We start from the raw sequence: 25,680 nt of genomic DNA, 5'->3' as shown, positions 1-25,680 counted from the left end.
TATTTGTATCTGTTTACCGATATAAAAGCAGCATCTCTAAGCAGGGTGCAAGGTGTGTGACCGTATATGGCAAAGTTCAAAATGCCGCCATAGAGTTGCCAGACTGAGCTAAGGGACGCTTAGCTTCGCGTTAACGGAACTTTTTTCAATGTTTATCTCGCGGTTCGCCACGCCAGAATTTGTTTGTGCTTGTTTATATTTTTTTTTAAATTGAATCAACGCAGGCGGAATGAATTTGCAACTTGTAGGTGGAAATGCAGCAACCAGTGGAAACAGCTTGATAATGTCTTCCTTCTTAAATTGCAGTTGGATCGGCAGCTGTCGGAGATAGGCAGCGCGGTGGATTTTTGGTTTAAGGAATCGGTACAATTGAAGCTAGCGAATGCAAGCGGAACGGATGCCGCAGCAAATAACCAACGGCCCAAGAATGAGGGGTAGGTGAACAATATGAGTGATTGCATTTTACTGATCTGACTTCCATTCCATTTGTGCAGGACAGGACGGGACCTGCAGTACTACGAGCCCAGTGAGAAAATGTTGCGGGCGCTGACGAACAATTTTACCGACGAAGAGTTGAAAGACAAGGACGCCATCTTTGAGCATTATTTGAATACCGAAAAGTTGGAGTTTCACAATGCGTCCTCGGTGATGCTGACTCTGCTTACCATCGAGGATGTGACCACCATGAAGCTGTACTCGCAGCTCATCGAGCCGAATGTGGCGATTCAAAAGGCGAAGAGAAATGTATTTAAAGCTGCTCTCACTTCTATAGCTTCTGTTAATGCCGAGGATGTGGTGTCCCCGGGAATCGATGAGGTTGTTTTGATACCCAAGTGTAGTTTGATGGCCTCGCCGTTGCCAAAAGATCTCATCTTGGCACTGATTCCCCACCCGCATGAGCATCTGCCTCGAAAAGATCCGAACCGCCGCTTTGTGGCCAGGGTGGAGCAGGTCTCCCGCACCAGTGTTCACTTCAAGTTCGGTCGTGGACAAACCCCATCCAACACTGTGTGGCAGTCGCAACGCTTCCATATTATCCTCCGCTCCTCGCGTATCCCGATTCGGTTCATGTACCGCGCTCTGAATATGCTCACGGAGATGCCAGGCCTTCGTCGCTATCTGTTTCCCTTTCCGGGTTGGCTAACCAAAAAAATTGAATTGCATGACTGCCAGCATCCGACATGGATGCAGATTCGACCACCGCCCCCGACGGCCCCACCAGATGAGATTAGTCTGCTGAACAAGACCATATGCGACAATAAAGAACAGTTTGAGGCGGTGCAGAGAATTGTGGCTGGACCCAGTTTCAGAGCCCCATTTATCGTGTTCGGACCACCAGGTAAGTGGAGTGGTCCCAGTCTACAGTCACACAGATCATCACCTTTTTCTGTTCACTTTCAGGCACAGGCAAGACCACTACCATTGTGGAGGCTATTCTACAGGTACGCCTGAAACAATCGCAAAGCCGCATCCTTGTAACAGCCGGCTCGAACTCGGCCTGCGACACGATTGCCATGAAACTGTGCGAGTCCATCAGTGCAAACCCTCGGCTCATATACCACTATCAGCTCGAGAAGAATAAGTCGCTGATTCGCATCTATTCACGCAGCATATTCAGGAAGGGGCTGAAATCGGTGGACCCATTGCTGCTGAATAACTCCAATTGCGCAGGCAATGTGTTCAAGCATCTACGAGGGCGTAATGTGATTCAGTATACCATCACTGTGGCCACATTGGTTACTGTGGGCCGACTGGCTCATTCTGGCTTTGGTGACTTTTTCACCCACATATTCATCGACGAGGCCGGTTCCACCACCGAGCCGGAGACTCTTATGGGCATTGTTGGTGTTAAGCAGAACAGCGACTGCCATGTGATTCTGTCCGGAGATCACAAGCAGCTGGGAGCAGTGATCAAAAGCAGCCGGGCTGCGTCCCTTGGCTTGACTCACTCTCTAATGGAGCGCCTACTGGCCTCAGATTGCTACAAGCTGGACGAGAACGGGAATTACGATCGCACCCTTCAGGCGCGTCTGCGCCGTAACTATCGATCTCATCCACAGATAGTGCGTCTCTTTAACGAGCTATACTACGGTGGAGAGCTGATCGCACAGGCTCCGGCCGCAGAGGTCAACCAGGCCGCCGAGTGGGATGTGCTGCCCAATGGCCAGTTCCCCATCATATTTCAGGCCACACATGGCGTCACCGAAAGGGAGCAACACACTACCAGCTCTTTCAACTCGCTGGAGGCACAGGTTCTCTGTTGGTACATCAGGCGCTTGCTGGAAAATGGCCTGGGCCCTAATATCGAAGTGAAGCAGGAGGACATTGGCGTGGTGGCTCCATACACGTCTCAGGGTAACCTTATCTGTCGGGAGCTTGAGCGGCAGGGCCTCGGATGTGTGGAAGTTGGCAGCGTGGAGAACTATCAGGGCAGAGAGAAGCTCATCATCATTGCCACTCTGGTGCGTTCCTTCAGCTACATGGGCTTCATGAGTAACCCGCGTCGAATCAATGTGCTCATTTCGCGGCCCAAGGCGCTGCTCATACTCATCGGCAATCCCGTCACTCTACGCCATAATCCCGACTTCAAGTTCATCATTGATGAGTGCATAAAACATCAAACGTATCTCTACAAGAAGAAGAATTCATTGAATTCCCTAACGGAATACAGCACACATCTGGGCACTTCAAATCGGAATATGCACTTGCTTAAAGCCAAGAAAGTGATGCCAGAAATGGGTAAGTGCCTAAAGTACATACAGTCATTTCATTTGGACTTATCCCCATATGCCATCACTTTCTTCCAGATAAAATCTCCCCCACCGCCATCAGTGCCATGATGAATGATTTAAAGATATCCTAGAGCTGCGCTCTTCGCTGACCTCAATCAAAAATAATCTTCTAAAGATATAAGTTCGGTTCTAAGCTAAGCTCAGCCTCTACCCAAAAGGGATGAACGGCTGCAGTACCCTAGATTAGTAAAAGTTCAAGGCCTAGAGTCTGCCTAGAACACTCCTAAAGCACGTATTTTTTTTTGTGACCATTTTATATTATGTTTATTATGTTCTGTAACAATGTTCGGTTCTTGCGGTTTGTGACGTTAATAAAAGTGCTCCAGTTCTTTAACTGTAAATGAGAGAAAGAGAATAAGAAAAATAATATTATTTGATAACTGAGCTGAGAAATTCCTCTGACCGGATGAATTGAATGGAACCCTTACGAACTCTTACCGGATTGATAGTCAGATGCAATTGTGCAAGCATTATCATTTAGAGTATATATTTAAGCAGTGTCTCTATATAATTAGTAATCAGATTAAAAAGAATACAATACAATGGAGTGGAGCTGCTGCTGCGTTAGGTTTCGAAAAATGTTTAAAAATACGTAGCTACGATCTTGAATGCGGAGGAGGAGGAGCCTGTCAATTTTGTTATCCAACGCCTATCGTTTAAATTCGTTCAGTCTTTGTTAATCATCAACTTTACTTGGTTAAAGTGATTAATGGTTTACGTTTGATTTGTGACGAAGTAATGTCCATGCACTGGACGGCAAATGCAAAGAGAAACCTCAGCGAAGTTCTTCTGCCATGCCTAGTCTGATTTTTGTTCGTTCGATATACAAATTTGTGTTCCGCTTTTTGGTTTATATATTAAAATATATGTATGTATGGGTATATATATTAAATATATTATTATTAGTTATCTGTGTGTAGGACATATCAGCATTCTCCTTGGCTGCTTCGTTCGCGTGTGAGTTACTTCATTTGGTATACACTTATAAAAGACCCCCGGACCCCAGGAGGCATCCCATCAGCCACCAGCAGCCATCATCAGTGTGTGAGTGTGATGCGGTGCAATTTTTTGAGTGGGTGGGTGGGTGTGAGTGGGTTGTAGATGGGGTCCAACAATATCTACGTGGGGTTTTGGCCCCGAGATTAGAGTATCATCCGCCGCACGCCGCACTCCATGCAGAACTTGGCGTGCTCGATGATGAACCTGCCGCCACATTCGTGGCAGAACTTGGACATTTTCGTACTCGAACTTAGGCTGGACGCGGAGGCACTGCTCAGCAGGGAATGCTGCGATGTGGTTGGAGTCAGTGGCATCTGCCCATTGTTGTTATTGTTATTGTTGTTGTTGCTGTTGTATGCTGGCTGGGATTGCACCTGGTGCTGCTGCTGCTGCTGTTGCTGCTGGTAGTTATAGTTGCTGTCTGGTCTGTTGTGCTGCTGCTGCTGATGCTGCTGTTGTTCCTGCGGCTGCTGCGTGGCCATTATCAGGGAGTGCTCCGATCCACTGCTGGAGGACTCGGCTCCATCGGTATTGCCATTGCCAATGTTATTGCCGGTGCCCCCGCCACCATACAGCCTCTGACGTGCCTTGAGCGTGGCATAGGCATTGTGCGCCTGAGTGGAGGCATCAGTCATGGCGGCGCTGGGCAGCTTGGCACTGGCCGTGTGCGGACGCAGCAGACTCTGGTTGCGTGGTGTGCCCGGTTGCAGGTCGCCGGATCGCTGGCGCGACAGACTGTAGGGGGAATTGGTGCTGCAATGGAAATGATGAAACGGACAAATTATTCAACGAAGACAATCCCCAGCCCCACATAAGTGCAGATTACTCACCTGCCATAGGCAGAGTCGGAGCTTAGCTTGGAGCTGGCGCCACGACGCGACGAGTGGGACGAGGACATGGGATAGCCATCGAGGCTGCTCAGCTCGTCGGAATCCGCCGATGCTGAGGGTGTCATGGGGGAACCAGCCTTCACCTGCTGCTGTAGCTGCTGAAGCTGTTGCACTGGCTCCGGATCCGTCTGCTGTTCAGGCCTTCTTATGAACAGGGTGCGAATCGAGGCGCCGGCATCCTCGCCCATCTGCCGAAACTCGCTCTGCATTTGCTGGATCAGATTCTTGGCGTTGTTCACCTGGACGGAGTCGCTCGATGATAGAGTCAGTCTGTTGGCATTGCCAGTCAACTGGCTGGCGCGATCATCAGGCTCTCCCTGGGCGTCGACATAGGGGTCCTCAGTGTCGCTGATCTTTCTGAACCGTGCGTGCTCCGGCTCGTTGCCATTCTCTATGTGCAGGACGTCTATGGGCGTCTGGGAATTGCCCACCATGTGGCGCAGGGAGTCCGGTGAGATGGGGGAACGCCCGTGATCATTTGTCTCCGTCTCGATGCTGATGAAGATCTCCCGCTTCTGCTGCTCCTCGGCTGGCCTCTTGCCCACCATCTGCACTGGCATCTGCTGCATCTTCTGCGGCATCTTTTCGTCGTGGCTGCCAACACTGGAAGCATTCGACTGCTGGCGCTGCATCTGCATCTGCAGCTGGAGCTTCTCGTCTCCCTTGCCATTCAAACTATTCGAGTTGGATCTGTGGGCGTGACTGTCTTTAGTGGGCTGTGATTTGGGCTGAAATATGCTACTGGTGGTGGCCGGTCTCAGTGTGGCTGTCGCTGTCTGTTGTGGGGTCGAAGTCGCTTTCTGGAACGAGCGTTGCCTGCTCGTCGTGCGATTCAGAAGGAACTCGCGACAATCTTTGAACAGCGGGAACTGCTCATCGTCATTCTCGTTCTCGAATGAGGAGAGAAACTCCTCAAAGTCAAAGTCGTCGAAGGTGGGCATGTTGCCCATCGGCATGACCAGCGGCAGGGGATTGGCCAGCAGCTGCTTCTGCTGCTGCTGCCAGCACTGTTCGTCGTACTCCATCGATGATCGATTGGCCTCATCGTCGGCGGAGCACCCCGACGAGGCATCCGCATCCTCCGGCGAGGCATCGTACAGAAACTGATTGCGCCCCAAACGCATCTTGCGCTTCAGCAGATTCCTCGCCTCGCCCGACTGTCGCCGCTCGTACGTGATGGTGGACTGGGAGCTGCTCCGACTGCGGCTCTGCGACAGCTGCTGTGGCGTGGAGCTGGCATCCGACGGTACCCCGCTGGACACGTGCAGATTGTCGCATGCATTGATCAGCTTGGGGTCGATGAACTCTCCCCCGCCCACTGCGGCCGGACGGCCAAAGCCGAAGATACTCTCCAGCTTGATGGGTGTAAGGCTGGTCACCCCCACGCTGACTGGCTGCTGGACTGCTGGCATCGCCGTCGCTGGTCTGCTGATGGGCTCCAGCCGCAAGGGTGTGGCAATGGGCTGGTAGTTGTTGTGCATCCGCTTCTCGTTGTTCTCCTTGGCCGAGACGGCAGCTGGCGCTGGCGTTGGGGCTGTGGCTGGTGCAGACGATGGTGTCAGCGTTGACGGGGTCAGGGGCGGCAGCTGGCCGGGATTGGTGGACGTGGCGGTCAGACTCTTGGCGGAGTTCTGCTTGCTCAGATTGTTGCTCTTGTCCTTCAGCTCCTTGCTGGTCAGCTGATTGGCGGCTGCCACCTCCGCTGCCTTGGCATTCAGCTGCTCCAGCTCGTGCTCGTAATTGAGGAACACCGCCAGGGAGTCGGTCTTGGCCACGTTGCGGCCTGGCTGTGCCTGAGCTGTTTTCTCGCTGGCAGCGCCAACGCCCAGCGGTAGCTTCAGCAACTGCTTGCGGTTCGACGTACTCGTATCGCGGCGCACCACTCGCGGACTGTGGAAGTCGTTGCCGCAGGCGGCGCGTACCGGCATCTCGTCGTACTCCTCCGGCTTGAGGAAGTTCGTGGAGATGGGGCCCTCGTCAGAGAGTCCCCGCTGGATGGTGGGGCGATAGTTGGTCGCAAACAGGGGACGACTGGGCAGCAGCGGTGTCCGCCGGGGGCCTCGCAGGGATGAGGTGCGCCGAAAGTTGGAGGCAGGTGTGGGTTTCGGTGTGGTCGGCGCTGCCCTGCTGCTCGGCATGGTCAACGAACTGGTCATGGAGATGCTGGGTGGGGCTGTTGGGGGAACCTCCTCCGGCGGCGTGCCGGGGGTGCACAGCTCCTCCAGCTGACGCCTGGCCGAGAGGAAGGGATCGTACTTATCGCTGCTGACGCTAACTCCACTGAGGCCGCTATGCAGGAGTGAGAGAAAGTGAGAGAAAGAGCGCAAAATGGTAGAAAAATTCTTTGGTAAAGTTCTAATGGTAACCCGCCCGTCTGTGCATCGTCTGGCTGTCGTCTGGGGTTAGGAGCGGGGGCAGGAGTAGGAGGATGATATGAGATTAGTTGGGCTACAAACCTCCTGAAGGTACCGCCGCCGAAGTGGGAACTGGGATGCGAGTGGCTGTTGTGGCTGGTGGGCGGCTCCTTGATGTACATGGTGCCATTCTCGTCCTGCTCGAGCATCACCAGGCGGCGACTGACAGTGCCGCCCTGCTTGGCCAGGAGCGGCAGCTTCGTGATTGGCCGCTGCTCCATTTCCATTTCCGCTTCTACGTCGCTGTCCTCGACATGCGGACTGGACACGCGTTCGAGCATCTGCGCGGAGCCCCTCATCATGTTTTCCTCGCTCCATTCCAGCTCGCTCGACTCGTTGTCCATGTTAATGATATCGCGTTCAAACTGCAGCCGATCGCTGCTCAGCTGCAGTCGGGGCAGCGTGGTGTGCCCCATGGTGTGGCCGAGGGCCTCCAGGCTCTGCTTCAGCTGGGGCATGGGCAGGGCCCGCAGGGGCATCGAGCTGCTGGCCTGCTCACTGCGCTTCTTGGGCCGACAAACAGTTCGCGTGGTGGTCGTTTCCATTTTGATTTGGATCTCGGCTCGCGGCGAATCGTCCTCATCTTCGTAATCGGAATAGAGTACATGCGGCCTCCGAGTCAGGGGCACCAGAGCGCGGTCCATTTCATCAACGGTCTTCTGCTGCGATGTTGGTGACGGGAACGGGGATGGGACCAGTTCCTGCTCCAAGTTGCGCAGCTCCAGGCTGGGATGCTCACGTGTGCGGATGCGACGACGCGCCTGCCGCACCAGCGATGTGGAGGAACGCACCTTGGACGTCACTTTCACCATCTCCGGTTCTTCCGGTACTGCCGGTACCTCCGGTGGGGGTTCCTCCAATTTTGTTGATTTTACGATGGGCTTACGGCCGCCTGGGTTGGGCAGCGTGGGGGTGGCGGATGGGAGGTTGATTAGCTTCGATTAGCTTATGGTTCGATCAAAGATTCTATGCTCTCCAGTCTAACTCAACAACTGTACTTCGTGCTCTGAGTCTGTTCTGTTCTGTTTTGTTCTATTTCTATCTCGAGACTCGCGCGTTACCCTTCACTTCTGCCTGTAAGAACCTATCCATTGGATACCATAGCTGCACCTGGACAGCCACTTATGGAGCTTAATGCATCGCTGATCATTTTGGAATGCTTTTGAGGCGGCGGCGGCGCGCATTAATTACGGACCATGAACAGGTAGGTTCCGGCCTCTTAGATCTGACAAGTATCCCAAGTTAATTGGGCAACTGCACGCTACGGTCAATGGAACCCTATGCTAGATATTACTGGTGTATCCCTACATCTGGTGATAGAAACCAACCCATACCTTTTTGCTTGATCAACCTATTGAGATCCTCGAATTTCAGCGGTGGCAACGACATTTCCTTCTCGGCAGCATCGACCCTTTCGCGATTGGTTATCCCTTTGCGTTGCTTGGCGGCTGGCTGCAGTGGTGTCGCCTCCACACAGTCCAGCTGGAGGGTGGCGCCGCTAGCATTATGTCGCAAGCGATCCATGGTTTCGTTGATGCGGTCACAAGTCTCGATAGGCTTGCGCTTTGATCGCAGGGCGCGCTCCTTTGGCGGAGCTGGTCCTGGCGCTGGTGGTGCTGCTGCTGCTACTGTTGGATCCACGTCGTGGGTCACGTGCAAGTTTACCGTGTTCTGCGTGACCTTTGTGCTGGTTGCCGCGGGTTTGCTGCGGCCTGCGGGCGCGACGTACCGTGGCTGGGGGCGTGCCAGCTTCTTTACTTGCGTTGGGCTGAGTGGGATGAGGATGAGTGGATATGGCTGATGGATATATGCTCTAGCTACGGTGAGGCGCACTACAATACGATGTGTGTGAATGATTACGGATACTGGTGGGGATACGGGGGATTAGTCAACGACAACCAAAGCAACGCCAGAGGAGCGATTGGGTTAGGGTGTAACTCTAGTCTCTAGTCTGTAGTATCTATATATATCTATCCCTTGGTACTCACTTATCACTGTGCACGGACGAGGTCATGGAGGAGAGCGACATCAGGTTCTGCTTGGGTGCCGTCATGTCACCGGCGTCCAGCAGATCCTCGTGGTTGCCGGAGTACTTGCTGCGGTTGATCGAGCGCTTGGTCCTACAATTATTCATTGCGATTAAATGGAAACGGCAAACAGAAAAAATGAGCAAAATAATTGGAATGTAATAAATTGTGTCTGGGTGTGTGGCAAGTGTGTGACTGAACTGACTGTCTGAGAACTCCCAAGAACTCCAGGCTTACTTGAGATTAGGCGGCCTGTACTGCTTCCTGGCGTCGAGCCGTTCCTTCGCCTTGGACGTCTCCTGGGGGTTGGTCAGCTTTATGGTGGCTTGGATGGCCTTCTCCTTGCACCACTCCACATGCCGGTCGAAGGCCTTCACGTTGAAGTTGCGCTCGCAGTGGGGACAGTGCTCGGAGGCCACACTCTTTATGCGCTTGGCCAGCGAGCGATCGCGGACTGGTACACTGCTTGGCTCGCCTGCTGGTGATGTTTCAGCAGCTGTTGTTCCTGTTGCTGTGCCGCCCGCTCTACGGACGGAAGCTCGGGCCGTAGAGCGAACCAGCTCGGTTTGGGACTTGCGACGAGTGGGCAGAGGAGAGCCCACACTCTGGAGAAATGCAGCAGGAGGGAAAGAGAGACAGTTAAGCGATAGCTTGATTGATTGGCAGATGGACGTCTTACGTCTGTTGGCATTGTGGGGCCCGTGCCTACGGCATCACGACTCCCAGCGAGCGGGGTGTGAACTCCGGACACCTTGTCGGCATTGGGCAGGCCAAAGTTTTTGGGTAGGACGTACGTGGAGAGCACTGTGCCCTCGCGACGCTGTCGCGATGAGTCAAAGATGTTGCGCTTCTTTGAGGTCTTCTCGCAGATGACGACGTGCTTCCGCAGAGCGTTCAAGTTGAAGGTGCGACTGCAGCACGGACAGGGCGTCAGATCGCTGGCGCTGATGGCCACTATCTCGGGCACGGGCAACAGCAGTCCACTGGTGAGCGGGGGCGGTGGTGGCGAAGAGGGCTCCTCCTCCTGCCCGCCTCCAGGCGCTTCCAACTCGTTCTCCGTGTTGAATGCGGCTGCGATTAATATGCAAGTAGATAATGTTGGGGATCAGTATGGAAATTCGTTTTGGGTTATGTTTCTGCGAGCACTTTGACAATGTTTTGTAGTTGCTGTTTTACAGCCTACAAAATAAAAGTAAATGTATTTCAGCAACAACAAAACAACATACTTAAAATCGCTTCATTTAAAATTCTGAACTGTTTGGTCCCGTGCCCAAAGAAGGGAAAGTTCACTAGGGAAATGCCAACCCAACTAACTTTCCACAGTGGAAATGGCTCGCCGCCAAGTGGGTGAAAATCAGCGTCATTGTGGATTGTTGTTTTTGTTTTTGGGCGACAAATTGCCTTTCCCGGGCCATTTGTCAGCGTTGTCTGTCTGTCTGTCTGTCTCCCAAAGAGAAGACAATAGCAATCGCCAAAATAATTTATAGTTATTATTTGGTTCGCTTTTGGCGTGTGTGATCAGCCTATAAATTGTTATTTATCTTCTGATGAGAAGTTGCCCTGGCCAAATTTGGCAACTGGTCCCCAACAAAGAGTGCGCTTATTTGATTACATTCCGTGTGCGGTGCTGTGGGCGTGGATCGGAGCTCGATGAAGCCAACTGCGAGCATCCATCGGATGGCAGGTGGCTTCGATGTGGTCCGTCTGCCCACGAATGCGCACTTTGGCACTTTGTTCTTTTGTCCATTTTCTTTAGGAAGCTGCTATTTGTTTTTGTTTTTATTTTTGCGGTTGTGCGTGGAGTTATCGTGATCGATAACTGCTGAGTGTTGGGAAACGGCTTGCAGTCCTTCCCGCTAATTCCGCCATAATTAAGTTGTAATTGTGAAATAAGTACAAGTGTTCGTGTGTGGGCATTAAAGAATAATAATTAGAAACAGTATGCCAACATCATATTATGGGGGTAAGCAAAAAAGACCATCAATGATGGCAGCCACTGGTAGACAGCGGCAATCCAATTACAATGCGAGGCCAGCGGAGCACCCACGACCGAGACTGGCTGCCAGCAAAGATTACATCAATCAACGGCACGCATGAGACAAGAAGAGCCAGTAATTTCCGCAACATCTTGGGACCCTCGCCCCTTCGCTGGGACAGCTTCGCATCTCTCATTTCAATTCAAATCAATGCAAAGTTGTATGTTACGCATTCTTTTCCCTAACCAAGCCAAGTCAATGAGAAGTGGGTGAATGGTTGGGCACCAGCAAGAGCCGTTGCACACGACTGATCTGGCCCGTGTCGGTGCTGATGATGCTCACAGAATGCAACAGAATCAAATGCACTGCTGCATTATGCATATATGCATATGCATAGACAGATATGTACATACGCTTCCCACTTGAGATCTATAATAAGTAATAACAGCATCCCTGTCCAATGGGAGCCTGAGCAGATCTGGCTGCATGCAGAGTGGCCAAGTGATTTTCAGATGGTCAAGAGTTTACTAGATCAAAAGTTGAAAGCCCTACAACTGAGTGATGAATGCAATTTTCAATCGACTACATACATATATCCATTTCCCTTCTTTCACAATCAAACGATTCCATTCCCCATCCCCATTCCATTCCATCCACTAGTTCCATGTCTAGTCGGTCCCAAGCATTTTCCATAGTCTGAATGGTGTTTTTGTTGCTTCTGTTGTCGGCCGGTCCGCTATTGGGCAAGCTCCATAAGCCACTTAAGACTTCAGTGGGCCCATAAATGTGTTGTTGTCTGATGTGCAATATGGTAAAGCATAATACAAACGGTTTTTCCCATTCCAGTTCTTGGCCACACTTTGAACTTGCAACTGTTTGACACTTGGGGATGCTTCCCATGAACCAAAACAGTGGGAACCAAAAGAATGGCTAAGCTGGGAACCCCTTCCCGTTCTCTCTTTGTTCTAAGATTTTCAATTTCGCTTTCATTATTCGAACAGTATTCGAACAAACGAGAGGTGACATCATTCGGAATTGATAAGAATACATGAAGAGGAGTCAATGAAAAGGTCGACTTGGCATTGGATTTTTCAAAGCAGATTAAGCAGCTGTGTTAGCATTTATGTACATTTCTCCCCCCCTACATTTAACGCTTTCACTTGGCCAATTTTGTAGAAACTAAAACGGTTCATTTAGCAGATATTAGTTGTTAATTTGCATTGAAAATTACTTGGTTTAATTGCTGGGGCTGTTGCTGATGCTGTTTCTGATGGTTTGGCATGCAAATGATTGTTAGTTGGTTGGTTAGTGGACAACACATCGATCTTATTGACAACAATCAGAATGCGTTGCAGTTGATTGTTATTGTTAGTTGATGTTGCTGCTGCTGCTGCTGTTGTTGTTGCAGGTTCTGCGCCCACACCTGGAGGTGGGTCCGACTCACTTGACTTGGCATTGGGCAGATTTTTCTGGCCTTTATTGCTGCTGCTGCTGTTGTTGCTGTTGCGTTTGAGGGAAAATGTGTTGCGAACGCGCGAAAATGTGGACAGCTGTTGCTGCGGCTGCTGCTGTTGCTGCTGTTGCTGCTGCCGCTGCTGATGCTGTTGCGGCAATGATTGTTGCGCCTCACTAAGCTGCAACGAGTTGAAAGAACTCTGCTGCGGCTGCTGTTCAAATACGTTAATGCTGCTGCCATATCCATTTCCATTTCCACAGCCATTTCCATTTCCATTTTCGTTTTCCCTTTGATTGCAGAAATTTAGCTGAGTTTTTTCGCTGGCCAGCAAATCGTTGAGTTGCTGGTACTCCTCGTAGATGCCCCTACTGTGCCGCTTATTGATTTTGGCCAGTGGCTGAGGCTTCTGTGACTTTGATTTGAATATCTTGTTCCACATTTTCTTGCTCATCTTGCTCAAAATTGGGGGTACGCGCTTCCCTGATGATTATTCACTATCCCGATATTTCGTTATTTTTAAACACATTTCACATATTCCGCGCTGCGCACCGTTCCGCTCTTTCCAATGGGACTTCTTCTTGCGCCGGCGTCTGGTTCAATTTTGAGCGGCAGCAACATCGCCGCCAGCCCGCCAGCAACATTAAGCTCTCGCCAGCAACAAGCAGCACGCACAGTGGGGCAAAGATAACCATACATTACATAGTTAACTTGGTAAATTGTTGTCCAGTTAATCAAGTTTTTAACTAAACTTAATTTTTGAAATCTTTGAAAAATTATTTATCATAAATATTTCACATGATTTCAGCTAAGGCTCCACTGTGAGACGTAGCGGCAACATGTTGCCGGTGCACATTTTGCATGGAATTAAAAATAGTTGCACTCCAGTTTTGGCTTTGGCTACGGTGTGGGTGGGTGGGTGTTGGTGTGGGTGTAGCTGCCACCAGCAACAAAGGCCACCATTCTTTTCCAACTTATTCCCTCCATTTCTGCTCTGGGTTGTCTGTTTCCCCTTCTCTTGGTATTCGGTTGCAGAGGGTATTATGATTTTAAGCAGATATTTGCCACAAAGGAACGGAATCGTAAACGATAGTACATATATCTTGATCAATCAGATGCGCATTGCAATCGTTACTCTTTTAATTTGCTACAATCGGAGCCACAAGGATTGGGATAAATATATCCTCTAGCTGACATTGAAGAGTATCGGTAAGAGTATCAACAGCTTCATCATTCGACTGTAGACTTCCTTTCTTGTTTGTCTTGTCTTTACGGCTGATTTATTTAAAGCCGCCGACACTGCCGTCCCGTCCGTTCCCTCGTCAAATGTGGCTGAACCCTGGGCTGCTTAGACCGTCATTCATTGCACTCTGAAGTCGGGCAGAATGACTACCCATTCTCCCTCCCCCCCATTTCAATGTATTCAAATTTCTAAATTGATGCAGTCTTTGGTGCGACTTCCTTTTGGGCCATCAGTCAATCAGCCTAAAGAGACTTCAAAGTGGATCGTTTCCTGGCCAGTGGGAATTGGGTCCACGACTGGTACTGGGTGTAGCCCACACATATGTATGTACAGTATGTAATTATGTCCACTTATGGCACTCCAAAAGAAACATCAACTTACTAGCCTGTTGCATAAGTGCGCCAAAAAAGGTAGCCGCCATCGGAGTTGCATGCGACAACGGCAGCAGCAACATTTGGCGACCTCAGCAACATTTGGTGTTGCAGGCGGTTCACATAAATAAACAGCTGGCAGGGGGAGTTGGTGGAGACACATTTGGCTGAATTAATGAGGGGAGAACTCTTTAGAGAGTCTATTAGATAACGCATTAAGTTTGCCACAGATAGATATGGAAGATGTAGTCACTATCAGTCGCTGGAAATTCCTTTGACCAGAAGTAAACTTTGGATTTACTGAACTTTTTGACCTCTCTCTCTCTCTATTTTTCAGTGTATTCGATATTCGTTTTTCTCCATTGATTCTTCTCTGCTTTTCTGAGTATCTTTTGTCTGCTTGTTTTACGTCTCTTGCTGTGTGGCTGTGCTTCTGTCTTTAATTGAAATGCGAATGCACTTTTGAGGAGCGATCTTTTCTGGTCGGACCATACGATCCCCATTTGTCGCTGCTATAAATCACAATAGCGAGCAGCATCCGTTCAGACTCCGAATACAGATGACGTCACCCATCCATCCATCCATCCATCGATCTCTCTTATGCAAGATGCCCCCGAATGCAGGGATTCCACAGAAAAAGACTGAAAAACAAGCAATATTGCACGTGCCAAAAGCGAGAGTCATGGGGGAGGGAGTAATGAACTTGGGGCCGGGACATACTCGTTTATTTATATCTATTTTATCGAACCAACAACTTATCCTGCTCTGGCGGGGCAGGGGACGCGGGGTATAAGGTGAGTGGGGAGGAGGCGCCCCGGGGTTGTGGGCGGCATCGTTTGTGGTCGCCCACGCGTCTCGACTCTGACTTGCCCTCAACATCCTGATAATCTCTTATAATTGTCACGCTCTGAGAGCACAGCCGAAAATAGAAGATATGTTGCAGTTGCATATATGAAGATACATACATATATACATATGCCTATCCACCGATTTTCACGCTTTACGGCACGCCGGAGAAAGGGGCGCGTACCTATAATGTCAAGTTCTCGAATCTAGATGATTTTTATGGGCGTTTCAGGGCAGCGGCCCTCGGAGAAAAAAAAAGGGGCCCGTGCTATTGGGGGGCGGCTAGATGATGTGTTGTATGGATGGCGTTTTGGGGGCAAGGCGGCGACATGACACAAGCACAAAAACAAGGCAAAAATCCAACAACAACAAAAAGTGAACTTAAAATTTAATATTTCCTATGCACTGAAAGAAATTATTGGGTTAAATGAAGAGAAACATTCATTATTATTTATGATAGTGCACTGAAAAGCATAATAATTAAAGATTCCCTTTGTTCCTTGAACTCTGTAGTTTATTTTATTTACAGATACCATTACCTAATCTATCCCGAACTCAGGTGAACTCTAAAAGTTTCCATTTCTCTTATTCCATCGAGAGAACTTCCTTCCTAATGATGGAATATATTGCTTCTAAATATATTGCGCTAGTGTATCAGTATCGAATCAGAGTTCAGAATGACATTTAGATGGCCCCTCGCTAAAGCTTCTCCCCATCATCTCTCTCTCCCTCCCTCCCTCTCTCTCTCTCTCTATCTTCACGTATCAACAAACATCGGTGCGTCGTATTTTCTACTAATTAAGTTCTATTTCTTCTAGTCGTCAGTCGTCTCCACACCACTCCACTGCCATTCATCGCTCCCTCCTTTGCTGTAATGAAATCATTTCAGTTCATTGGCGCTCCCCTGTAACAAATTCTGTGTTTTGTTGATTTTGTTGTTTGTTTCCTTCGAACGCATTTTGCAGATTGCACAATTTCAGTGGTTCTGTATTCGTTTTTCATTTCTGTCTTCGGTTCTGTTTGGAACTCAATCAGATCGATGTTGTTGCTGCTGTTGTTGCAACAAATTGAAGTTGATTTGTTTGTTGTTTGCTGTTGCTAGTGTTGCTGCTGTTGCTGCTGTTTCTTCTGTTGATTGTTTTTTTTTAGAAAGTGTGAAACACTTTTTGTATTTGGCTCCGATTCCATTTTGCGGGTGCCTTCCGTTCCTCAGTGTCTTTCATTTGGCATTTTCTCGGGGTGGCCACAGTGCGAGGAGAATGGTGTCGTTAATTGAGGTAGGTAATTTCCAATTGGATTCGGAGTAGGTTCGAGGCTCGATTTGGGGTCAGAAGTGAAGCCAAACGATTAGCGAATCGATTTGTGAGTTGGCCCACAACCAATTGAATGTTGAACGAAATTGAATTAGATCATTTATTGGAGCTTGAAACCAATTAAAACACATTTCTTGAGTGCATTTATTGAAAAACTACAAACTTACTTTATTTCTTTCCAAATAAAATAAGGAAATTGAGGATTGGTAGACCTGAAGTGCGGCAAATTTTAAGTTTTCATTTTTTGTTTATTTAAATAAATCGTTTAAAATCAATGTACATACAGATATCTAACAACTTACAACGTATTAGTAGTTTTTTCAACCCAAAAAAGCTCAAGTTGCAAAGCTCAAGCCAAAGCTTTATGTCTGTTAGCTTTTTAGCCGTTAGCTCGCTGAAAGGCAAATAAATTCGCGAATTTTACTTGTAAATTCGTACTTTAATTCAACATACAATTGGGAAACAGCCATCAACCATCAATGACAAATTTCCTGATCGAAGAACTCATCCCAAACAGGAGAGTGACTTTGCAATTTAGGATGGAACACATTAAATGTTTTGAAAACTGGTTTCGTGCCGGACAATGTCATACCTCTATATATATACGAGTATATATAAATTGCGTTTTGCACAAAACTGGTTGGGTATTTGACTTTGGAATTCATTCTATTAAATAAGCATTTTATTCGAGCTTTGATTTGCCTCTAAATGTGGTTCAATGTCAAGGAAATTCCATGGCAGACAGAGAGGCAGAAAGATAGGAAACTCAAGTGTGGGCTGCCTCGCACATTAAGCCGAGGAATGTGGGTCATATGCGCCCTCAACTGGACACCATTTAGGCCATATATGCAGATGGGCCATTACAATCTAAATCAGTCAGTCAACCAACCAGGCAGCTCAGAGACTGGCAACGGAATGCTCGCAGTTTTTGCTCGTACGAGTACGAGAACGAGTATTTATTATTTATTAGCATTATCGGAAACTTGTAAAAACTGGCACGCATATCTCCCAGTCCGACGTGACTAACATGGCTAAGACGGAACGCCCGATTTCTGTCAAGCTGCGAGCACATATATATATTTTTTTATCTGTCATATAAATATGTATGGGATGGGATCTAAGTCGAGCCCAGTTTTATTACTTTTTTAATTTTTTGTTTCAATTGCAGCTTGAATTCCATTTAATTCTGCTTTGTCTTTGTTCAGTCGCATTGCTGACTTCTTGAATTGCTGAATTTTTGCCCAAAATTTTAGCTGAAGTTCTTGCTTTGGGCTTTTCTTTAATTTAATTAAAATTGATTTAATTTAGTTGACTTTGCTGCAGCTGACCGAAAATGGAAATTGACATAGATATGTCAGTGTCGTGCCTCTTGTCCGTTGCTTGGCTTCTTTTTTTTATTTTTTTTTTTGTTTGAGTTGTGTTTGTATTCATTTTCAGTTTGTTGAAATGCCTTCCACGTTTTTGTGTTTAATTTGGTTTTGAGCTTTTTTGTATGTCTTGCCTTTGTTGCTTCTTTTTTTTTTTTGCAATCAGCAAATAATTTGCAATAATAACTGATGTCATCTGCAGATTTTAAACGATAGAAAGTTTGCTTAAAAATATATTTTATAATAGCGGAAAGCGTGAACAATTATGAATACATATGTACATATGTACCTACATCTAAACCTCATTTTGGTTTGACATTTTCATGTTTCCTTTATCCTCTTCATTCAAGTGGTTTTCAATTAAAAAACAGCCATAAAATTTGAATTTATTTTTGAAATTCCTATTTCCCATTCTGTTAAAATTTCGTTTTTAGTTGTTAAAGTGCCATAAAACAAATTCATTGTTTTTCACTTCTCCCGCACACTCTGCTCCCACTTCATTTCCCCTTAAGTGGCTTCCCAAGCACTTCCTTCAACACCGAAGAGCTGCCCCTGCGGCAGCGCTTAATGCGCCTGCGCGGAAGTTGAATAGTCAATTTGAATTTTTGCCGCTATGGCTTTGGGTTCGAAACTCGAAATTCGAAAATTGCAGAGTTCGACAAGCACTTAAGGCTAAAGGGTACAAGAGGTGTGTTAATATACGGTGAGGCATTCTCATTACTCCTTCTTTCTCTCTCTCTCTCTCTCTCCCTGGATCTTATACACCTGAACGAAAATGCTACGAAGAGAGCGCTCTCTGGTAATGCCTCACCTTATACGAGTATTCACACGATCTGAGAGTACCCACACAAGTACAGTTATAAGCTAGCTTTTGTTTCGGGTTTTTTTTGTTGTTGTCGCTTACCGAAATCAAAGTGATACATTGTGGGGAGTTCGCGAGGTGTAGTTGTCCGCGTCACCGAGTTGTGTTGCATCAGGGGGGTTGATGGGGGTGTGGCGATAAAAATCGCCTCCAGCTGCCGCCTGCTGCTCTGCTCCGAAGCTGCCATTTTCACATAGACTAGACACCTGGACACAAACACACACACACACACGACGCACACTTGCTAAATTTATGCAATGAACTCGCTTTTAATTGTTTGTTACCTCTCTTCCGCTTTTTTTTGTAAGTAAAACGCGAGCGCGTCTTTATTCGCCGGCGTTTAAAAGCGCGCCAAACTCTCTTTCTTCCAACATGCAAGATGTTTTATCGCGTTTTTGTTGAATATATTTTTTCGGTGTTTTAATTTATATTCATTAACGATTTTGCTTCATTGCCAATTAATCATCTTTCGTTTTCACTGCACTTTCAAAAAATTTGGAAATACTTTTTTGCCTTGTTTCTTTTCACAATTTATTTTTGTTTTCTTGCACGCTATTTTTTTTTTGGTGATTTTTGCTGTATTTTTTTGTGATTGGTTCACATTTGAAATTCGCTTTGTTCACAGCCAGTTTCCACCAAAATCTTATGGAAATGCTGCGGCTGGCATATAATTTGAGGTCTGCGATTGCCGCGACTTGCAATTGGAGTCGAGTTGTGTCCCGTTCCCTCCACTGCGCCGCCTACTCCTCCTGCTGCCCACCTCCACTGTCGGCTACACCTTTTCCTCCTCCTCCTCCTTTGTCCGCGCTGAGTTCGTTGTCGTATGGATCTGTAAAAGGTCAGAGCGTGAGATATGAATTTTAATCGAGCTGTCAGTGCAGAGCGAGATATTTTTGTATACCCTCTCAGAGGGTATGTGATGTATGATATCATATCCAAGGCTTCAGCGCCCAAAGCTACATCTTTCTTCTCTTCTCCCGTTTTTTTATAGTAGCGAAACATTTCAGCAGTCACTAAACCTGAAGAGCCATCCAACAGCCAGAGAGATGGATTGCGCTGCGCCAAGCCAAACACCAAATACCAAATAAACACTCACCAATGGGGCTAAGCGCATATTAGCTAATTTGCAAAAGCCAACAACAGGCTACAGCAAGCGTCAGACAACCGCTGCAGAAGCGTGTATCTGTATCTGTATCCAGTGAATACGCAAAAGCAGAATATGATGAAATCGTCTAAACTTAGATACCGATTTCATGAGTCTTACAGCGTTTGGGGCTCGCCTCACGCAATCCCCCAAAACGGACAATGAGAACGACAAGCCTGTAGGGTTGCTGGCGAGGATGATTAAATTTGTTGCGTTCTTTTTTGTAGACACATTTCCCTAATAAGCCAATTAATTACCGTTTTCTATTCGTTTCAGACGCTAAACTTCGCCTTGATTCCTCCCGTTTGTGGCGCAGTCGAAACGAGACTGAGCTCCTCTCCGTTGAACGAGCCGGAGAATTTTCTCTTAATTGCGAAATGAAAGTGAACTCAACATCAGCATTAAAAGCAATTGAAGATCTTTTATGTGTGTGAGTGAGTATTACCCTCTGCATAGTATTTGTATCTGTATCTCTGTCACAATCCCCAGCTTCGCTTCGCTCAGTTTTTGAGAGATGTAATCTTTTTTTCTGGGTGAGCGGGTGGTTCTAATTATATATTTTTTTTTTTTGGTCAGCCTCTGAGCCATGGAAGTATTCAATGAATTGGAATTAATTGCTGCAATGAAAATCTGTATGGGAAAGGTCAGGGCCAAGCCCATTATTAGATCGAACTGAAGGCCAAGCATTCATCTGTAATGATCTACCCACACTTGACCAAGTAGAAAATGTTCTAAGCCATGAAGATGTCACCATGTACATATGTACATACGAGTATCTATAGGATAGGCTAATCTAATAACACGCCTGACAATATCTATGTTGGGCTACAACGCAATCGATAAATCTTTAGTTGTGTTCAGAAAGTCGTAGATAAACCAGACGCCATATGTTATATAGAACAAGTTTTTATTGTTGCTGCTGCTGCTGTTGGGTAATGTAAATTGTGTTTTGTGTTCACTTGAAGCGATAAACCCGTTTCAATTTTCACATGTTGCCGGCTCAGAGTTAATTTATGCCACTCCAACAATTTACTGGTTTCCTTTGGGGTCTACGCACAGATAATACCTAAATTTATGTAAGATTATTGTGCATAATTCGAGCTGAAAGGTTTTCCTAGGCTCCCCGCCGCACCCTCACAAGTCCAGTCCAAATATTCTGTTGTATGCATATGAAGTGGTTTTCGGAACAGTCATAAATGTGCGGCCCATATTGGGATAGGGCTGCTGTTTGAGGACGTGCTCTGAATCTCCCCGTACCAGTCATGATAAATACAATTGAGTTTCCTGATTGTGCATAATATGAGTGTGGCTTGGCGGGGGGAGGGGAAAATAACTTTATTACAATACTAAAAGTCATGCCCACCAAATCTTCCACTTCAAACGGGTTTCCTTATTTAGCTAATTTATTTTGTTTATGAATATCTCATCTCATCGTTTTCTTGGAGCAACATCATCATGGGGCATACCACCCACTCGAGGCATACCGAGACGCTGACGAACCGTATCTTGATATTTCTTCATTTCGAAATTCAAATCAAATATGCGACTCCCACGTCCAATGCTCAAGCTTTAAGCTTGGCTTCAAGCGTTGCAAGCTCACGACTAATGGATGTCACAGGGAGATGGAGATGGGAGAACAGAACATGGAACTGAAATGTGGCACAAATGCTGAGCCCACTTTTTGCCACAGAGCATTGAACCAGAGCCGATGTAAACAAAAGCCCACTTGGAGCTGGGTACCCCCAAAGAGCTTGTGACAGCTGTCTGCCTTCAAGTCTCGGGCCCAACAAGTGCCGACTGTTGTCGCTGTCGTCGTCGTCGTTCCAATTGGACAAGCTCACCTTCAAATGCAACGGCTGCGTTGCACATGCCACACATGGGCATTCCGCATCACTTTCGGTTTGGCCCAGTAACAGATGCCAGAGCCAGAGCCAGAGAGAGGGGGAAAATACATAAGTGCAGTGGAGTGGACATTGTCTTGTCGCTTGTTACTGGCGAAGGTCGGTCACGTGGGAGTCCCACTGTACGAGGTGTCGGCTTACAAGATCTAATTTCATGGATAAGCAGATAAGTAGCCCATGCGATAAGGTATCCAAAATATCATGTACGAGCACATGTTCATGTCTGTTTTTGTTTATCTGCTTTTACTGATTAGAAATAGGATCGACTGTGTCCACAAATAAAGGGTATTCGAGGGCAAACATTTACATTGCCTGAGTGGTGCTAAGAATGAGTTTACTTAACATACTGCTGGAATGGTAGATATTCCTAATTGTGTTAACCAATCAATGTGAACATTGACTTTCAATCGAATCAATTAAAGTTGTTTTTCATTGCATTGTCGAGCAATTTGTCAGCATATTACCAACCGCACAATTAACGCGAACATGATCCACTCACAGTGCCACAGAAACCGATTAACCACAATTCCCACCTGTTACATCATCATCAACATCATGGGGGGGAGGTATCATTATGGGTATACATATATGTATTATAATTGAGGCAACAGGCTTTCGCTGGATCCGTTCAAGAAGAAAGCCATAAAGAGCAGCTAGCTAGCTGCTAGCATATCTAGACCCTTAGCCGAACCCGAACCAGAACCCGTACCCCTACTCGAACAGGTTGAAGTCACACTTTGGAGACTCTGCTTTGTTCCCCGTGCTGATGTCATTGGGTAATCATCTAAGCCCCGTCCCGTACAGTCGCATGGGGTTTGCTTAGAACTCGTCAGCACGTCACTCTCATCAGACTGGAGACTCGAGAGTCGAGTCGATTCGTGCGAAGGTTACACAGAATCTTGAAACGAAACGAAAAACACTTTCAGAGGCGTGTTCTGTTCCGTTCGCCGGATCTCCATTTCAAATGAGAGAACGGACGACGCGACTCTGTCAATAAGTATTTGTCTGTACACGGGCCCGTGTTCGATGTTAATTGCAGCTCTACCTATACATATGTACATATATCCCCTACTTAGTAGTTAAATATCTGTAGCCTTATGCAAATCGCTTGCTGAAAGCAATAGAAAAGCATTTGCCGGCTGCCTCTTGTGATTGCCGCTTATTGGGCTTTTTGGAGCGTTGCAAATATGCATGGAAAATATTTACCAACTGTGAAATATGTTGCGTTTTTTTTTTGCTTAGTTTTTGCTATCCAAAATCTGAGGAAACTAAAGTAAAAGAAAAACTGATGATTGCTTGATTGGTATTTATTGCTGGCACTGCCAGAGATTGAAACTGAAAAATTAAATAAAAATGCGATTTTGAATAACTTATTTAGGCGTTGAAGATATTTAAGGATCGATTTCCTCTTTGTATTTTAGCATTTTGATCATCCTTTAATTTGAAACAAATTACAATTTGGAAAAACTCTCAATTTGTCGTCTCTAGCAGGGCTAACCACATTCCATGCCAACTCATGCTGCCCACATTTTTAACTGCGTCGCTTCGCGAAATTCCAAAAGCTAATTAACGTCAAACTTAACGAGTCCAAGCCATTTGGCTTGGGTACAGTGAACACCCGCACCCCACATCGACTCCCAATCTCTTGCTCCCATAAGCAAATCAGTTACTTAGCCTCGATCTGCAATTAGCACACAAATGGCGAACGAAGAGCCGGCAATGAAATGGCGAAATTCCGGGTCGAAAGGAGTTTCCTCGCCGCTCAATGGGTTTATCGATTAAACACCCTGAAGGGAGGAGCGAAAGTTCTCGGAAAACATGACTATAAATGGTATAATGACGCCAGACCAGACATTAAAGCCGCACCCAGCTGGCCAGTCGGCGGTGGATGTAATATCCTGTGGGCCTGTGGCACTGGGGGGTTGCCCCGGGCTGTTGTTGTTGCTGTGGGTCGTTGTTTTTGTGCGGCAAACAACTTTGAGTGGACATGTTGTGCACGGCTGGGGCAGAGGTTGCCATGGAGCGAACTCACCCATATGTGGATCCAATTGGGTTGCCATGTGTGCTCCCTACTCCTTTTATCTGACCAAACACATATAATCCGGCGGGGAAGGACCCATTGGATTGCACCCTTGCATGCAAACTTTGACCAAACGGGAATCAACCAGTCCATATACTCCACAGATATATAGATGATGTACATATATACATACATATGCACATGTATGTATATGTGTGTCCCTGGGCCATATCTTATCGGATAGATAAAATACATAGTTGTAGGCAAAAATCAAAAGAGAGGCGACTGAGCAACCGGATAACCTTATCTCTCCACTGGGCCCTGTCCGAGACTATCAAGATGCAAACATAATACGAACGTGGGATAGGGGCGTCTGGGAATGGGAATATTCTATATGAGTGCTGGATAAATATATATTTTGCGCATTAATTTGATATTTCGTTTCCAGTATCTGCGCTATATTTATTCTTCTCTGGGATGATAACTTAAATTCAAGACTCAGATAAGTCTAGAGAAAGAACAACCAATGATAACTACATACATATATGGGAATATAGAGAATGGAAAGTGAGAAAAATAAATAGAAATAATAAACAGAAGCCACAGAGATATCTGGTTCGTATTTTTAGATCCCATTTAATATTCCATTAAAATAAGAATATACATCACCTACGAAACCTTTCTAGTAGTAGTTTGTAGCACTAAAACTTGGTTGGTGGTTTGAAATTCTGTTTACTTTCCTCTAGTAGATCTACGAGTATTTGTTTGCTTCTCCATTGGGTAGGTCTGTCTGTGTGCGTAACGTATGTTTACCTTATCGATACAGAAAAGCCTGCTAATGAACCATTCATGGCTATGATGGTGACTAAATAATTGGCTATTAATATAGCTATTTAACTTATCAACAAATTCCAATCGGAATTGAATTTGAAACGTACCTTGGGGTAGTATTCCGAGTATTCCTTTGAGAGAGGGTCTGGCGTTCTAAGTAATTGAATTTTACTCAATGTTTTGTCGGTCAATGCAGCTCCTCAGGGAGATGGATTAAAACACTCTCACAGTATCATATAACATATCACAATCACCCACACAGACACGGCACGATACTCGCACTCACACAGGTAGAACGGAAAAGTGGGATAAACCTTTGGGCGCCACTTGGCTCTTCCCCCTCCTATAAACTGCTGGGACCCCAACAATGAGGAAAGTTTTACTTCAACAAGTTTTAGCGCGTTTAAATTTTAAAATTTTTGTTATTTATGCAATTTTTTTGTTTAGAAAAAATCAGGTTTTTTTTCTCAAAAAAATATTTATTATTTCATTTTGTTTGTTCCACACACGCGACGACAACTTCAACGACGTCTCGGCGATTCAACGAGCGCGCAACGAATGAGCCGCCCCGTCTCTGCGGCCTTTGGGTTCTCTCTGCCCGGCTCTCTGCTCCGCCTTCGCTCAGCTGTGCGTCGGCGTCGCCCGTCGCCCGTCTAGTGGCTGCGTCACTCTGCCAAGCGAAGTTTTTTGGCAACCCGGTTTGAGCCGAATCTGTAGGGGCCCATAATGCGTGCCCAAGTTGCAGGGAAGATAGAGGATTGGTGGGGTCGCAGGGGGGTTAGCGTGGGCATCTTGTTAATGTGACAGGTTTTGTCTTTGTTGCAGCCCCAAATGGATGCCTCCAATTGATCTTCACCTCCGCCCAATGACACTTGTTGCTCGCTTTTGCTATTTTTAATTTTTTTCAAAATTTCCTTTGTCAAATGACATTTGACGCGTGTCCCCGCGATTCTGGCTGGCAGTCGTTTAAATAAATGTTTCCGCTACTGAAATTTATTTGAAACAATTTGAAAAGGCCCGAGCATATCCCGGGCATAAATTACACAAAGGAAATGGGCGTGTCAGGTGGGCACATGCAACGGAATGGAGAGAACAGCTAAATTAAAACGCCGACGCGTGGCAAAGCGTCTGACAGATCGCACCAGATCGGGTCAGATCCGATCAGACCGGAATGGTTGGGGCCCACGTAGGAGCAATTACGAGTATAGTTAATTGTTTGGGGAACAAAATG

General features: G+C 46.9%; 2 protein-coding genes across 6 annotated transcripts; one reads left to right on the top strand and one right to left on the bottom strand.

Annotated features, from left to right (window-relative positions):
- Positions 1-128: 128 nt before the first annotated feature.
- LOC111077545 (putative helicase mov-10-B.1) lies at positions 129-3,171 on the top strand. Its single transcript, XM_022371870.2, has 5 exons — positions 129-244; positions 307-434; positions 495-1,339; positions 1,402-2,739; positions 2,808-3,171. The coding sequence occupies exons 1-5, from the start codon at positions 230-232 to the stop codon at positions 2,861-2,863; spliced, it is 2,382 nt and encodes a 793-aa protein (XP_022227562.2). The 5' UTR covers positions 129-229; the 3' UTR covers positions 2,864-3,171.
- Positions 3,037-25,680, bottom strand: LOC111077543 (formin-J). 5 transcript variants are annotated; one of them, XM_022371868.2, is made up of 8 exons: positions 12,330-13,103; positions 9,802-10,193; positions 9,360-9,727; positions 9,084-9,215; positions 8,430-8,863; positions 7,138-7,987; positions 4,622-5,371; positions 3,669-4,544 (listed from the first exon to the last, which is right to left on the bottom strand). In XM_022371868.2, exons 1-8 carry the CDS (start codon positions 13,003-13,005, stop codon positions 3,935-3,937), a joined length of 4,212 nt encoding a protein of 1,403 aa, XP_022227560.2. In that variant the 5' UTR covers positions 13,006-13,103; the 3' UTR covers positions 3,669-3,934. The 5 variants fall into 5 exon arrangements, with proteins under 5 accessions (XP_022227558.2, XP_022227560.2, XP_022227561.2 ...); XM_022371866.2 differs by lacking the exons at positions 7,138-7,987; positions 8,430-8,863 and adding an exon at positions 3,037-3,126 and having other exon boundaries at positions 4,036-4,544; positions 4,622-6,970; positions 12,330-13,123; XM_022371869.2 differs by lacking the exons at positions 7,138-7,987; positions 8,430-8,863; positions 12,330-13,103 and adding exons at positions 18,596-19,382; positions 24,557-25,680 and having other exon boundaries at positions 4,622-6,970.

This window comes from Drosophila obscura, unplaced genomic scaffold, assembly GCF_018151105.1.
Source record: "Drosophila obscura isolate BZ-5 IFL unplaced genomic scaffold, ASM1815110v1 contig_186, whole genome shotgun sequence".
Taxonomy (NCBI): Eukaryota; Metazoa; Arthropoda; class Insecta; order Diptera; family Drosophilidae; genus Drosophila; species Drosophila obscura.
The sequence above is the reverse complement of the archived record's forward strand: the minus strand, read 5'-3'. Positions and strand labels throughout refer to the sequence as shown.

Excerpts from the sequence above, each read along its gene's own strand:
- LOC111077545 (XM_022371870.2), top strand. Across the intron at positions 1,340-1,401 it reads TATCGTGTTCGGACCACCAG|GCACAGGCAAGACCACTACC; the intron begins GTAAGTGGAGTG and ends GTTCACTTTCAG. Across the intron at positions 2,740-2,807 it reads GAAAGTGATGCCAGAAATGG|ATAAAATCTCCCCCACCGCC; the intron begins GTAAGTGCCTAA and ends ACTTTCTTCCAG.
- LOC111077543 (XM_022371864.2), bottom strand. The coding sequence starts at position 13,005 with ATGAGCAAGAAAATGTGGAACAAGATATTCAAATCAAAGTCACAGAAG. Across the intron at positions 9,216-9,359 it reads TACAGGCCGCCTAATCTCAA|GACCAAGCGCTCGATCAACC; the intron begins GTAAGCCTGGAG and ends GAATAATTGTAG. Across the intron at positions 4,545-4,621 it reads TCCGACTCTGCCTATGGCAG|CACCAATTCCCCCTACAGTC; the intron begins GTGAGTAATCTG and ends TTTCCATTGCAG.